At 41.8% G+C, this 13665-nt stretch overlaps 1 protein-coding gene across 1 annotated transcript in view; it reads right to left on the bottom strand.

Annotated features, from left to right (window-relative positions):
* Positions 1-13665, bottom strand: part of SMARCA1 (SWI/SNF related, matrix associated, actin dependent regulator of chromatin, subfamily a, member 1) — a 70162-nt gene that overhangs the window by 44754 nt on the left and 11743 nt on the right. Inside the window, exons 7-16 of the mRNA XM_056859224.1 lie at positions 12397-12552; positions 11096-11227; positions 10848-10916; positions 9848-9957; positions 8627-8853; positions 7187-7308; positions 5947-6099; positions 4384-4516; positions 2246-2394; positions 1801-1920 (exon numbers count right to left, since the gene is read on the bottom strand). Coding sequence (XP_056715202.1) covers positions 1801-1920; positions 2246-2394; positions 4384-4516; positions 5947-6099; positions 7187-7308; positions 8627-8853; positions 9848-9957; positions 10848-10916; positions 11096-11227; positions 12397-12552 — 1371 coding nt within the window. The remainder of the gene's footprint in view (positions 1-1800; positions 1921-2245; positions 2395-4383; positions 4517-5946; positions 6100-7186; positions 7309-8626; positions 8854-9847; positions 9958-10847; positions 10917-11095; positions 11228-12396; positions 12553-13665) is intronic.

Raw genomic sequence — 13665 nt, 5'->3', positions numbered from 1 at the left:
GGCATGAGGGATTGTAGTAAGTAAAACAGTGTTGCACTTACCTGTAACTGTTGTTCATTGAGTGGTCCTCTGTGGAGGCACACATGGGTACTGTGCATGCGCAGGCCAGCCTGCACAGTACCCATGTGGGACTGCACAGAGGCCACAAAGATGAAAGTAGTGTTGCGCTTACCTGTAACTGTTGTTCATAGAGTGGTCCTCTGTGCAGGCACACATGGATACTGCACATGTGCAGTCTGACCTGCGCATGTGCAGTACCCATGTGGGACTGCACAGAGGCCACGAAGATGAACCAGGATTCCACTGATTGATGGAGATGGTGCTGACAACTGAGATGCTTGTGTTAAGAAAAACACATCCCAACAGTCAGATCTACATTATCTTAACTGCTATGTAGATGTATAGTAACAAATCACCGGGTTCAAGAAGCCTTGTTTCAGAACAGCATTGTTCAATTGACATAAAATACAAGTTGAAAGAAGATAATTTTTTCCAATTTATCCCAAACTTTCTTGCAAGATATACAGTTGTTGAACAATCACAATAAATATGTTGGTATCCTTCTTGCCCTCCTCATGAACAGGCAAGTGGACTGGCTAGTATTCAAACATAAACTGTAGCTATGCTGTGACTGTGTAAACAAGCTTTTATCCTGTCTCTCAACACACAATTTTATTGAATTTGAAACCTAGCAAACAAGGGAAGAGACAAATAGGAGATTATGAATACTTGAGCTGAACCTGAACTCAGCCTACAAGAAACCTCATGACTCTGAAAGGTAATGATTAGATTTACACTGCCCCTGTTAGGATTCTGAGTCTGCAGTCCAGTGAGTTGTTGCCACTTCATGTAAGAGCACTGGAAGGTTTGTTTCAGGTTGCTTTAAAAATATAGCCCTTCAGTCCACAGAGCAGCAAAGAAAGACTTGCATCTTTCTGTTGTCTCCAAAAAGCATACAAAAAATTTTCTGCATGCCACTCCCGCTAGTATAGTCTCATTACACTGGCTCATGCTATAACTGACAAATAACTGTGAGCTAAAGCAGGGATTCTTAAACTTTTTCCATTCGCGACCCCTTATCGCCCAAGAAATTTTTACGTGACCCTGGGTATATAGGTATACAAAATAGGTATATAAAAATCAAACATTTACTGATAATAAATCAGTAAATTTTCTATTTCTTGGCCCCATCGTCAACCAAAAGGGAGACTGCAACCAAGAAATCAGAAGGAGATGGAGACTGGGAAAGGCAGCCATGAAGGAGCTGGAAAAGATTCTTAAGTGTAAGGATGTGTTGATGGCAATCAAGACCAAGATAATTCATACCACAGTATTCCCCATAATTATGTATGGGAGTGAAAGTTTGACAGTGAAGAAAGCTGACAGGAAGAGATTCCTTTGAAATGTGGTGTTGGAGGAAAGTTTTATGGATATCGTGGGCCACCAAAAAGGCAATTGAGTTCTGGATCAAATCAAGCCTGAACTCTCCCTAGAAGCTACAGTGACTAAACTGAGGCTATCATACTTCGGTCACATTTTGAGAGGACAGGAGACAATAATGCTAGGACAAGTTGAAGGCAGCAGGAAAAGAGGAAGACCCAGCAAGAGATGGATTGTGATGGATGGATCTAGGAAGCCACCGCCCTCAGTTTGCATGACCCGAGCAAGGCTGTTAAGGATAGGATGTTCTGGAGGTCATTAATTCATAAGGTCACCATAATTCATAAACAACTTGATGGCACTTCACACACACACAAACAGTTGCAATGCAAACACATTTAAAGCACAGAGAAAAGATACCTTCTGTTTCCCTCGGTAATCTTCACCTTCAAAATTATACAAGCTCATTTCTGTGTCCATTGTGAAGTTGCGAAGGGAACTCTCACCCATTTTTTGCAAACGTTCATTCATTTCAGCGGTCTAAAGCAAGTCACAAAAAAGAATGCAGCAGCCTTCAGGAATTTTCAATTGTTATGGATAAACACATAAAGAACAATCAAGATCAAGATAATTCATACCACAGTATTCCCCATTATTATGTATGGGCGTGAAAGTTCCCTAAGTCAAAGAATGATGATTAGGTACAAACATAAGAGAGAAAACAAAAATCTGCTGGCTTATAAATGCTTTCAATAAATAAATATTATTTCAAAAGACTAAGACATTGTCTGATGGCACATAATAACACCCAGGCAGCCCATGTACACATTGCCTTTAGAAATAAATATGCCGCATATCATCTCACCTTTTTTTCACCTCTCTCCAAAATAGTGGTAATGTCTTCATCAGTCAGCTCGCTGTCCTTGGAAGCAAACACATGCGTTGCTCCATGCCGGATCATCTGCAGCATTTCATCTTTAGCCACTTTGTTAGATTGCTGGTCAATAAGCCTTCCTAACACAGGGAAAAGAGAGGGAGAGAGAGATTTGCAGTCAAAAGCCACACCAGAGTTAGATGGGCATTCCTTTCTCAGCTAACCAGGACCTTAACCCACTTGCTGTAATATGGGGAAGGTCAGAATGGATCTTAATTACTGACACACACCCCAAATGGAAACACTACTGTCATATTTCCCCAATTTAAGGTGAGGATCAAATGAAACTAATGTGATGAAATCATTCAACAAGTGACTCATGGCTCCCTTACTTTGCTAAGCAGCATGTATCAGGGATGAGACGCCTTGTTCAGCTCTAAGAGTCGCACAAGAAACTTAACATGAGCTGGAAGGACATAGATCCAACAGGATGTTTTGTGTGTGTAAAGTGCCATCAAGTCATAGCCAATTTATGGCAACCCAGTAGAGTTTTCAAGGGAAGAGACCAAAAGAAGTGGTTTGCCTTTGACTTCCTCTGCGTAGCGACCCTGGACTTCCTTGGTGGTCTCCCACCCAAGTACTAAACAGGGCCCACCCTGCTTAACTTCTGAGATCTAACGAGATCAGGATAGTTTGGATCATCCAGGTCAGGGTTTCAACAGACTAATTACCAAATTAAATTTTAAAACAGTTGTGTTTTTCTTCCAAAAAGTTATGCACTGCAAATTAGAGGCTGAGGTGGCCAACAGAATTGAAAATAAAATTTTAAAACAAAAGTTTCTTTGCGTAGGGAGGTTGACCTGGCCTAACACTTCCCATCTTTTATAGGTTGAGAAAATAAATCACAAAAAATGATGTAAAAGATTTAATACCAGAGGGAAGATGGGGGTACCTCTAGAAAAACTTAGCCATAAAAAGGAGTTTACCCGCCATAGGAAAGTCTTAAGGGCCTTCACTATATAACATAAAATAAAGACATAACTCACATACAAACAGAGATACATACAACCAAAAGGAAAAAGGGGGTGTAGCTATGCACATTTCCTGCACAGCTAAAATACTTCATTAGGTGTTTCACCCAAACTTGAGCGCAAAGTTATGTGCCAGTCCATTGCGGTCACTTGGAAATCATTTTAATTAACAGTGCAGATGTCAAACTACAACTGGTGGGCAACAGCCAGCTGGAAGGAGCCAGGAACCCTTCCATTCTACCTGAATCCAACTCCAGCTGAGGACTCTTCCCCTCCACCTTCCCTCCTGTTGCCCAGTGCTACAAATGGGGCCAAATGGAAAGCTACAATCAAGCACACACACACCATGCTTGTGTCTACTTCATCTTAGAATCCCCTCCCCCTGAGGCTCATTTGGTATTCAGTTTGGGCATTTATGTTACGCTTTGAATCCTGTAAGCCAATTTTGGGCTGAAATGCAGAATAAAACTATACTAAATAACTGTCACATTCCCTGGCCTACCTTTTTATCATCATGTTTTTAGAGCTGGAGCCTTAGATTATGTCCTAGACCTTGGGGAATGTATATCATTTGTGAGTTTCATGATGCCCCCCCAACATCTATATATTTAAAGCCTAGCTGGCCATAAATAGCTGGCTTGCTCAATATCTCACAGACCGAAAACCTCAATTACTTCAGTGCTTTTACCTACTTGAGAACTAAAAGGTGGGCTTTAATTTGCTTTTTTAGAAGCCAACATCTTTGACAGTGAAGATTAAGACTAAATTTAAGTTTCCCTATCCATAAAGAAATCCTCTCAGACTGTACCATCCCTCACTCTGTGTGGCAGAGGTCCACAGGGGTGCTTTTAAGCACCCGCCTTTTCAACCAGCTCCCCCCTCCTAAGACTGTGGAGGAGCCTCTGGAATGGCACCCCAAAATGCTTGTGGGGCTGCAGTTGGAAGGAAATTTGCTCCTGCTCTTCCATTTGCATACAAATAAGTGGTTTCTGCTCCCATACGGAGTGGGATGGATGTGTAAGCCTCATCTACTACTGATATTTTCAGAATGGATGAACAGCATTTTAGCCACAGAACACGTATCATGCCTTGCTGTACCTTGCTGTATAACAATTGAGTCCAGCCTCAATTTTATCTCAGCTCTCTCCACAATCCTCTCTTCAACAGTGTTGTCAGTGATAAGTCGGAATACCCGCACTGGCTTCTTCTGTCCAATACGATGCGCTCGGTCCTGAATGCAACAACAGCACTTTTAAACAATGCATAAGGCACAGCAGCAACTGGCAAAAACATTGCAAGAATCAAGATTTTTTAAAATTTGTTTACACTATTAAGTTTCTTGTAGATCAACTTTGTTCTTCCTTCATTTTTTGCTTTTACAGCCTGATCCTAAAAGCTACAGTTGCCCTAGCATCTTGCACCAACCTAAACCAACTAGCACCCTTTTACCTGCAATGACTTAGTGCCCGCCACTAAGTCATGAACCTTGTTCAGTGCAAGTCCTGCTTACTGTCCATTCAGAGGACCCCTTCCTTCATGGTCTGTGAAGCAGAATCTATGGCCATGTCAAAAGCATGTCATCATTATGTTCCATATACAATGTGCGGCCCAACACTGGAACTCCTGTGTCTGCCTATGCTCTGCGAACGCCATTTGGGCTATGAGTTAATTCTCAGATGTTGCCCTCACAATTGCCACAGATTGAAGAAGAAGAAGAGATGGTTTTTATATGGCAATTTTCTCTACCTTTTAAGGAGAATCAAACCGGCTTACAATCCCCTTCTACTCCCCACAACAGATACCTTGTGACGCAGGTGAGGCTGAGAGAGTTCAGATAGAGCTGTGACTAGCCCAAGGTCACCCAGCTGGCTTCATGTGTAGGAGTGGGAGAACCAACCTGGTTCACCAGATTAGAGTCCGCCGCTCATGTGGAGGAGTGGGGAATCAAACCTGGTTCTCCAGATTAGAGTCCATTGCTCCTAACCACTACACCACGCTGGAAGGTGGAGGAGGGGATCTTTGATCCTGTCAATAGCTACAGAATTATATTTAGGTCTCCTATCCGCCAAGCCGACACCCTCTCTGCCCACATCTAAGTCATGGTACAAGAGAACACACTGTTTTACAGCACCAAATCAAAACACATGATTTTATACTGAGTCAGAGCATTGATCTATCAAGGTTAGTACTATCTCCTCTGACTAGCAGTGGCTCTCCAGGGTCTCAGGCAGGTCTCTCACATTACCTGCTGCCTGATCCTTTTAACTAGAGATGCCCAGGATTGAACCTGGGACCTTCCGCATGCCAAGCAGATGTTCTGCCACTAAACTGAAGGACCGTCTCCTTCCATATGTCTCTGTGCCAGGCAGCCATCTGTTGCTCTATCCACTAGAATGGAATGGTCAGACTCTCCCTGTAGACCGGGAGCCTGAACTAATCAGGCACTTTTTCTTCCCTACATTCCTGCTAGACTGAAGTTCTGAACTTGCAGCTGCAGAGCCCAAACAAACCTGCTTTTCTCCCCATGGAGGGCTCCTGGCTCTCTGGTAGTTTGTTCTAAGGCCGCATATCAGCTCCAGAGATGGAGCCTAACCCAGTGCCATTTCCCCGATGCCCTGGAGGTGGGAACAGCAGCCTGAGACGTACTAAAAGGTTACTCACCATGGCCTGCAAGTCGACCTGTGGATTCCAGTCAGAATCATAGAGGATCACAACATCTGCTGTTGCCAAATTGATCCCCAAGCCTCCGGCTCTTGTACTTAGCATAAAAACAAACTTTCTACTGTTGGGGGCATTAAAGGTGTCAATTGCTTCCTAAAAGGGGAAAAGATATTTTATTTTATTAAAATGGCAGTAATTTCTCGACAACAGTGTTTTTATCTGCTATTAAAAAGACAGGTTATTTTGCCTGTTTCCATGGCAGGCTGCAGGGCTTAATGGAATCAAGATGACAACGTTGCAATCCAAAATTATTTCCTCCAAGAACACTCTGAACTAAAAGAACCCTATTTATGTTCATGGAGGAGAGGGGTATTCATGGCTACTAGTAAAAAGGGGTATTAGTCATGATGCAAACCTATTCTCTCCAGGATCAAAGGAGCATGCCTATTATATTAGATGCTGTGGAACAGCATCTGCTGCTGCAGTCTTCTTGCTTGTGGGCTTCCTAGAGGCACCTGGTTGGCCACTGTGTGAACAGACTGCTGGACCTGGTCTGATCCAGCATGGCCTTTCTTATGTTCTTATGGATTACACATACCTCCCTTTCCTTTTACACTGCTGATTCCTACTACCACTATCATTTGTTTTTACCCCACCTTTCCTCTAGGGAGCTTAATCGGGCTCCTGTTTAACTGCATTTTATCCACACAAGAAGAAGAGTTGGTTTTTATATGCCGACTTTCTCTACCTTTTAAGGAGAATTAAACCGGCTTACATTTTCCTTCCTACCTTTGGACTGCCAAAGGTATATAACCCAGCTGTTTTCTTTGTTCAGGGCTTCAAGCCAACCTCACAAGTGCTTTGCTACTATATATATATTCCTGAATATATTCCTTATTATATTTGAATTGCTGTATTTGCTATGTAACGGAAGTAAAGTCCGTCTCTATCTAGTTTGCTTTATGGCATAATAAATAGATTTTAAGGTTTTAGGGTTACATGCCTCTCTTTCCTATCGGATCTATCCAAATAGATAGATTTGTCCACCAAGGAACAGACCCTAGACAAAGGAACAGAGGCTACTTCGCCGCCCTATCTCTGATGTTTACCTAACAAAAAGCAGACTGAGGAATGACTTGCTGCCTTATAAGAGCGACAGGGCAGCTACTGCCCAGTCTCCAAACTACCTTTGGGGACAGGATGGGATACAAATTCAAGCAACTAAATCAGTCTCTCTCACCTCCCGCTCTTCATGCGGTGTCTGCCCATCTAGCCGGCAATACTCATAGCCCCGCCACATGCAATAATCTTCCAGTATATCCAGTAAACGGGTCATCTGGCTAAAAACAAGAACTCTTGAACCTGGGGGCGGGGGGAGAGACAAACAAATCATAAAGGTACATTTTATGATGCCTACTGCTAGCTGCCAGCACGACATCCTCAAAAACATGCTACTAGTCAAGACGACTGCCAAGGTATATGCTTGTAATAATGTGGGGCCTTCAGGGCATATTGAATTACAGGGAGAAGGCAAAAAACAGTGGTGAGCAGATGTTTGCAGATGTTCCCTCTGCTGCTCCACCTGGTTATCGAGTCCCCACCTAGCCTAGCCAAACCACTTGATCATTCTTCTCATGCCCTAGAAGTCCCTCTTCACTATCTAATATTTATTCCTATTCCCACTGAGATTCCCTGCCTCTTTACCAGTTGCCAGAACATCTCTAGGCTGAAGCACTCTACGACTTAAGGTGGCTGCATAAGGGCACTCACCTCTAGCACAACGGCACCCCTCCCCCAGCCTACCCCAATCATTGTGTCTTTGGCTTCCCCTGCATTTGCTCCTCCACCACACTCAAAGCTGTTACCTTATGCAACCAGCTCCTCAAGCAGTCTCCACAATCTTTTACACTCTACAAAACCCGTCTCCTTCCCCCACTGGCCCTGCAGAAAGGAGCCTCTGTTACACGTTCCACCCTCCAAGGCTACAAACACAGAAATGGCTTTTTCATCACCAGAAAGTTTCAATCGGTTCTCCCCTCCCTTGTCTGTTCTCCCCTCCCCTGCTTCTCAGCCTTTAAAATGTATTTAGTTATTTATTTTGTGTATACCCTTCCTTTCTCCCTGATAGAGACCCCAAGGGGCTTACATTATTCTCCTCTCCTCCATTTTATCTTTGCGTGGTAGGTTAAGGTGAGAACTTGTAACTGGCTCAAGCTTCCGTGGCAGAGTGTGGATTCGAACCCAGATCCTAGTCTGACACTCTAACCACTACACCACATTTTCTGTATCCATCCCACTCTTGCAGGAGTCTTGGGAAGGATACAGTTGGCACACAAAAAGTGTGCAGTTGGCACACAAAAATATACTCAGTGCCACCACAGGGTATTCGCTGCTGGAAGCCAACCCCCTTCTCTTAACAGTGGTAAGCAAGGCTCTCTCCCATTGCAGGTGTTCCTTTAAGAACTCCAATCTAGACTTTAATTTTTCCCCAAATGAATAATTTCTCATTTAAAAAGGAGAAAATAAAAGGACAGACTATGAGACGTTGTAAGGTGTGAGCTAACGCCATTCCTTAACTCTGGTGTCCCCAAGAATCAAACATAAGTATCACGATTTGTCCTTTCCCAACTGTTTCCCAAATTGCAGGCCATTTATCCCATATAATTCAGTAATTCCTTACCCTGTTCTTTGAGCTTTGATAGTAATTTGTCTAGAGCCACCATTTTACCACTGTTGGTCACAAGATGCGTATCAGTGGTATAGGGAGGACCTGGTTCTGCCCCATCAAACAGGTAGGGGTGATTACAACACTTTCGCAGCTGCATCAGAATGTTCAACAACCGCATCTTATCCATCTTTCCAGCTGAATTTAGGATGTCAATATCTTTCATCAGGATCTTTGTATACCTGTAGCAATATTGGCTCTTTATGAAAAATGGCTTGTCATTACAGTCTGAAGTTGTCACAAACATGTGTATATGAATCATATGTATCTTTACTCAAAAGCAAATACTATTTAATACTATTCCAAAAAAGTGTGAGTGAGAGTTTGGCAAGTTAGAATCAATTTGTACAGAAACAGAAGGTAATCTAACATAAATCTGAGTATTCTTTAGCACTAGTTGTTACAGGCCTAACAAGTATCAAAGTTCTGGAAGGGAAGTATCATAGGTAAGGAAGGGAATGTCAAATCTCAGACCACGTTGGAAGGAAGGATGAACATAACAAACCAGACATGCGCACAGTCAGGGAAACACCCTTCTGGCTCCAGCTGAATTTACCCCAAAGTGCTTATTTGCATAATGAATCTCTGATACACTGTGTCACTTTCCCTCCCACCTTCCTCAATATTAATTCTCAGTGGATATGCAAGAGCTGTACCTCTCTCCCAAATTCCTGCCTTCTGCTCTTTTGACATGCTCACAGTACAACACAGGGACATAATTTTGGAAACTGGTTTTTATTAATAATATGAATAATACTTAACATAACACTTAACATTCATATATACCCCCATCAATCAAAGTTTGGCCCAGATCACACAACAGGTCAATTTTCTAGACACCTCTGTACAAATACACGATGGACACCACATTATAGCAAAACCCCACCCACTATAACTCATCTCTAGATGCTTCCAGTTACCACTCTGAGCCAAGTACTGTGTTGCAGATGCATTTATTCCAAATCCTTGGACAGAGAGTCACACCTGAAAGATTTCCATCAAGTATTACAGTATCCACACAATAAAATGAAGAAATAGAACGATAAAGTCAGACTGGTCACCAGAAATATCCTACTAAAAGTCAGGCCCCAAATAGTTAATGGAACGTCACAGCTTGCCACCTACAGCTCCCCGCTTAAACCAGCCCAACACAAGTAAGACAAAGAGATTCCTTACCATTCTCTCTGCATTTTGCTGAGTCCCAAATAAATTTTTACTTCTTTTTTGGGAGGCAAGCTCTTTTCCACTTCAGCTTTTATGCGCCGCAACAAAAATGGCTTCAAGACCTAAGAACCAACAATTTTTACAGGTTGTCACAAGCCTTGGTTAATATAGTCAGTGCCTTGGTATTTAATTCTGTCAAAATCCTGGGCACCTTACTTTGATCTTACAGTGCCCCTTCCTAATTAATTCTGCTGTGGTTACTTTGAGAATGAAAAATAAAAAATCAAGACAAGCTAAAGGATCCATGCAGAATGTTTGTGTGTTATACTATTTCATAAGGTGTTGCAATGGCCGACAGCAGCAAAGGAACAACATTTCTCCTGCTGAACATGGCATTACTTTCCAATGACCATTTGCTCCTCCTGAAGTAGGGTTTCAAGATTCTTCCCTAAATCTGAACTGGTGAAATTCTTTGTGTGTGTGTGTAAAGTGCCGTCAAGTCGCAGCCGACTTATGGCGACCCCTTTTGGGGTTTTCATGGCAAGAGACTAACAGAGGTGGTTTGCCAGTGCCTTCCTCTGCACAGCAACCCTGGGATTCCTTGGTGGTCTCCCATCCAAATACTAACCAGGGCTGACCCTGCTTAGCTTCTGAGATCTGACGAGATCAGGCTAGCCTGGGCCATCCAGGTCAGGGCGTGAAATTCTTTACTGAATGAATAATATAAATAAGTCAATCTGACTTATCCAAAGGGATTTGCTTTCAGGAAAAGACACATCCCCTCTCCTAAGAGCTATGCTAAATCAGATGCAAACAATATATCACTGGAAATCATTGTAACAGATGTATCATTGGAATTCAACAAACGCTGGCTTCCTTTTCATTACTATAAACAATACTTTGTTTCTCAGATAATTTTATGTTTCCTGTACAATACATTTCTATAGCGGCTAGGGCAGTGGAATGAGTAAACCTCTTATTTTACTGCAGCAAAGAAAGACGCTGTACTTACTGCATGAAGTCGTTCTACAAGTTTTTGATCACCAAGACAGTTTTTAGTGTCAAACCATGAGTCAAAGTCCTGTAAGTTTTAAAATATATATATTACATGTGATTGTGATGTCGTTGTTTCCCATCACTCAAAATTAGTGCAGAAAGATATTTTACAATGGAGCTGTAAATTACCTATATCATTTAATCCCATCCTCTCTCATAAACAGTACATAAAAACATTATTTTTAAAGCCAACTCCAGTCTTACCTCAGCAGAATTGAAGACATCGGGCAAAAGAAAGTTGAGCAGTGCCCAGAGTTCATGAAGATTATTCTGCAATGGAGTTCCTGTCAGTAACAAGCGATTTGTTGTCTTGAACTCACGGACAATCTCAGATAGCTAGGAAAATGTTATAAGAACATTTATTACCACAATTAAAAAGTTCAATTTTTAACAAACGGAAGTCGCAAGTCATTCAATATTAGGCTCCTAGGTACTGTACTTTCCTAGTATTGTTTTTTTTAAACTGCTGTCAAAGAATCTATGTATCGTCTATTGCTCCAGTTTTTACAAAAACTCTTAAATGCCCCTCGATGCGTTGCTGGCGTTACCCTTCGCTCTGAGTTTGGCCAAATGTCGCTTTTGAAGCTAGGGCATGGTTGGCCACCTTTAAGCTACAACTTAAGCTGCGCTTTAGCACTGAGGGGCTTCTAGCTTCTTTGAAGCATGACTCTTTTAAATCCTCATGACAAAAAATCTTAGATGAGAAATTATCATTGTTGAGCTTCTTGCAGGATATGATATTAGATCTTGGAAAAACTGAAGCTTTCACCAAATTAAAAAGTGCATTAAAAAGCTCGATTATAACAGCACTACTTTTTGTGCTCATCACGTTTGTTCGTCTGTTTTTCAGAATACCAGCACCATGCAGTTTGCCAGCTTATAATTATTTGACAACTCCTCGTCTTTCTAGAGCCTTCTGTTTAGCTAGACTGAATGCTAACCCCTCTATGGTTATGCAAGGCAGAATTTTGAACATACCATACCCAGAAAGGACCTGTCCTTGCTCTTCTAGCTCTATTGATTTATTAGCTCATGCCCTTTTGGAATGCCACTTTTATGAGGAACTTAGATCAAGTTATACCTCTCCCCTTTTAATATATAAATTTCATGCCTCTGTGTCTGACATAATGCCTTTTTTATTAAGTGACAGGGATCCCAAGGCTACATTGTCAGTGGCAAGATTTATTTCAGTCCTTATATCCCTCAAACATTAGATTTAAAATTACACTGCTCGAGATCAATGGATCAAGGAGCTTCTAAGGGATAAAGGAAAGTATTGTTTTTAACTTAATATGAACAGAACAGCCCTAACAGTCATTTTTGTGAATTCTACGTTTTCCATTTATCATTCTGAAACAAAGTATGTCATCGTGCACCATTTTATTTTTGGCAGGTGTACTAACAAGTTTTCCTTTCCCCAAAACTTTCCACATCACACACACACCCCAACCCCCAAGGTATTCACCGCTCTAGCTATTATGGCATAAAAATAAAATGAAGCTTACCTTAGATTTTTCGTTCTTTATTCGATGGGCTTCATCGATCACCAGGTACCTCCAGTTAAATTTTTTGAAAACAGATTTCTCTTTAATTACCATTTCATATGAGGTCACGCAAACATCCCACTCTCCAGGCATCATAACGTCACGGATGAAAGCAGCCTAGTGAAAAATGAAGGCAGTAAACTTTTCTAAGTAAGATAGGGCCAGCAGCAAGTACAATTTATTAAATTCTGGGCACTTCCTTGTCTGTAGATATGTTATTTCCTTTAAATTATGTCCAGCATTCAGTACCTGAAGCATATTATACTGTAATCTTATATATGCTAACAGCTATCAGGACAAATTTGGCAAACACCAAGAATCAAATACAGAACCTTCAAGAAATGAATGGGTATCCAAGTAATGGAATTTACAGTGCAATCTCATGCATTTATTCCAGTCTAAGTCCCTTATAATCAATCTTTCTGTAGGACCACACTGTTATAGAAGCAAATTTCATTAACAATTTTAAGATCTTCGCATAGACTATAAACTACAAATCATAATTCAATTAATAATATAGGAATATGAGTCAGTAAAGACATATGATCTAACCCTGAGACCAACGAATATGTTTGGTGTATTTTGGGGTGTTTGTATCATTAATGTATTTTGCATTATCATGTTAGTATTTTAGAAGAAATGAAAGTAATTCAGATTCATCTGGAGTATGCAGCTACAGCCATCTATCCGTGTCAGGGAGAAAGATTAGCAAGGACAAAGAAAAAATAGAGCTACCTTCCACCTGCAGAAAGAAAAAAAGATCAAGTTCCATAATGGGTCAATACAAGACCCTAAATGCTCCAAGCTAACGCTATGAGATTTTGCAAAATTTCTTAAAGAATCTGAAGGCACATTAGAATACACATGAACACATGAAGCTGTCTCATACTGAATCAGACCCTTGGTCCATCAAAGTCAATATTGTCTACTCAGACCGGCAGCGGCTCTCCAGGGTCTCAGGTAGAAGTCTTTCACATCACTTACTTGCCTAGTCCCTTTAACTCAGGGGTGGGGAACCTTTTTTCCATCAAGGGCCATTTGGATATTTATAACATCATTCGCGGGCCATACAAAATACAACTTAAAAATTAGCTGACCAAGCCCCAAGCAGGCAGCTGCCCCAGATGACCCCCCCGCGCACGGGCAAGCATCCAACCGGTGGCACACTCGCCCACCTGGTGGCACAGGATGATCTGTTGCGCCCGCCGGGCGTAGCCATACAGCCGCCCG

Source organism: Euleptes europaea, chromosome 13 (genome assembly GCF_029931775.1).
Source record: "Euleptes europaea isolate rEulEur1 chromosome 13, rEulEur1.hap1, whole genome shotgun sequence".
Lineage (NCBI taxonomy): Eukaryota > Metazoa > Chordata > Lepidosauria > Squamata > Sphaerodactylidae > Euleptes > Euleptes europaea.
This window is presented reverse-complemented; position numbering and strand designations above follow the sequence as displayed.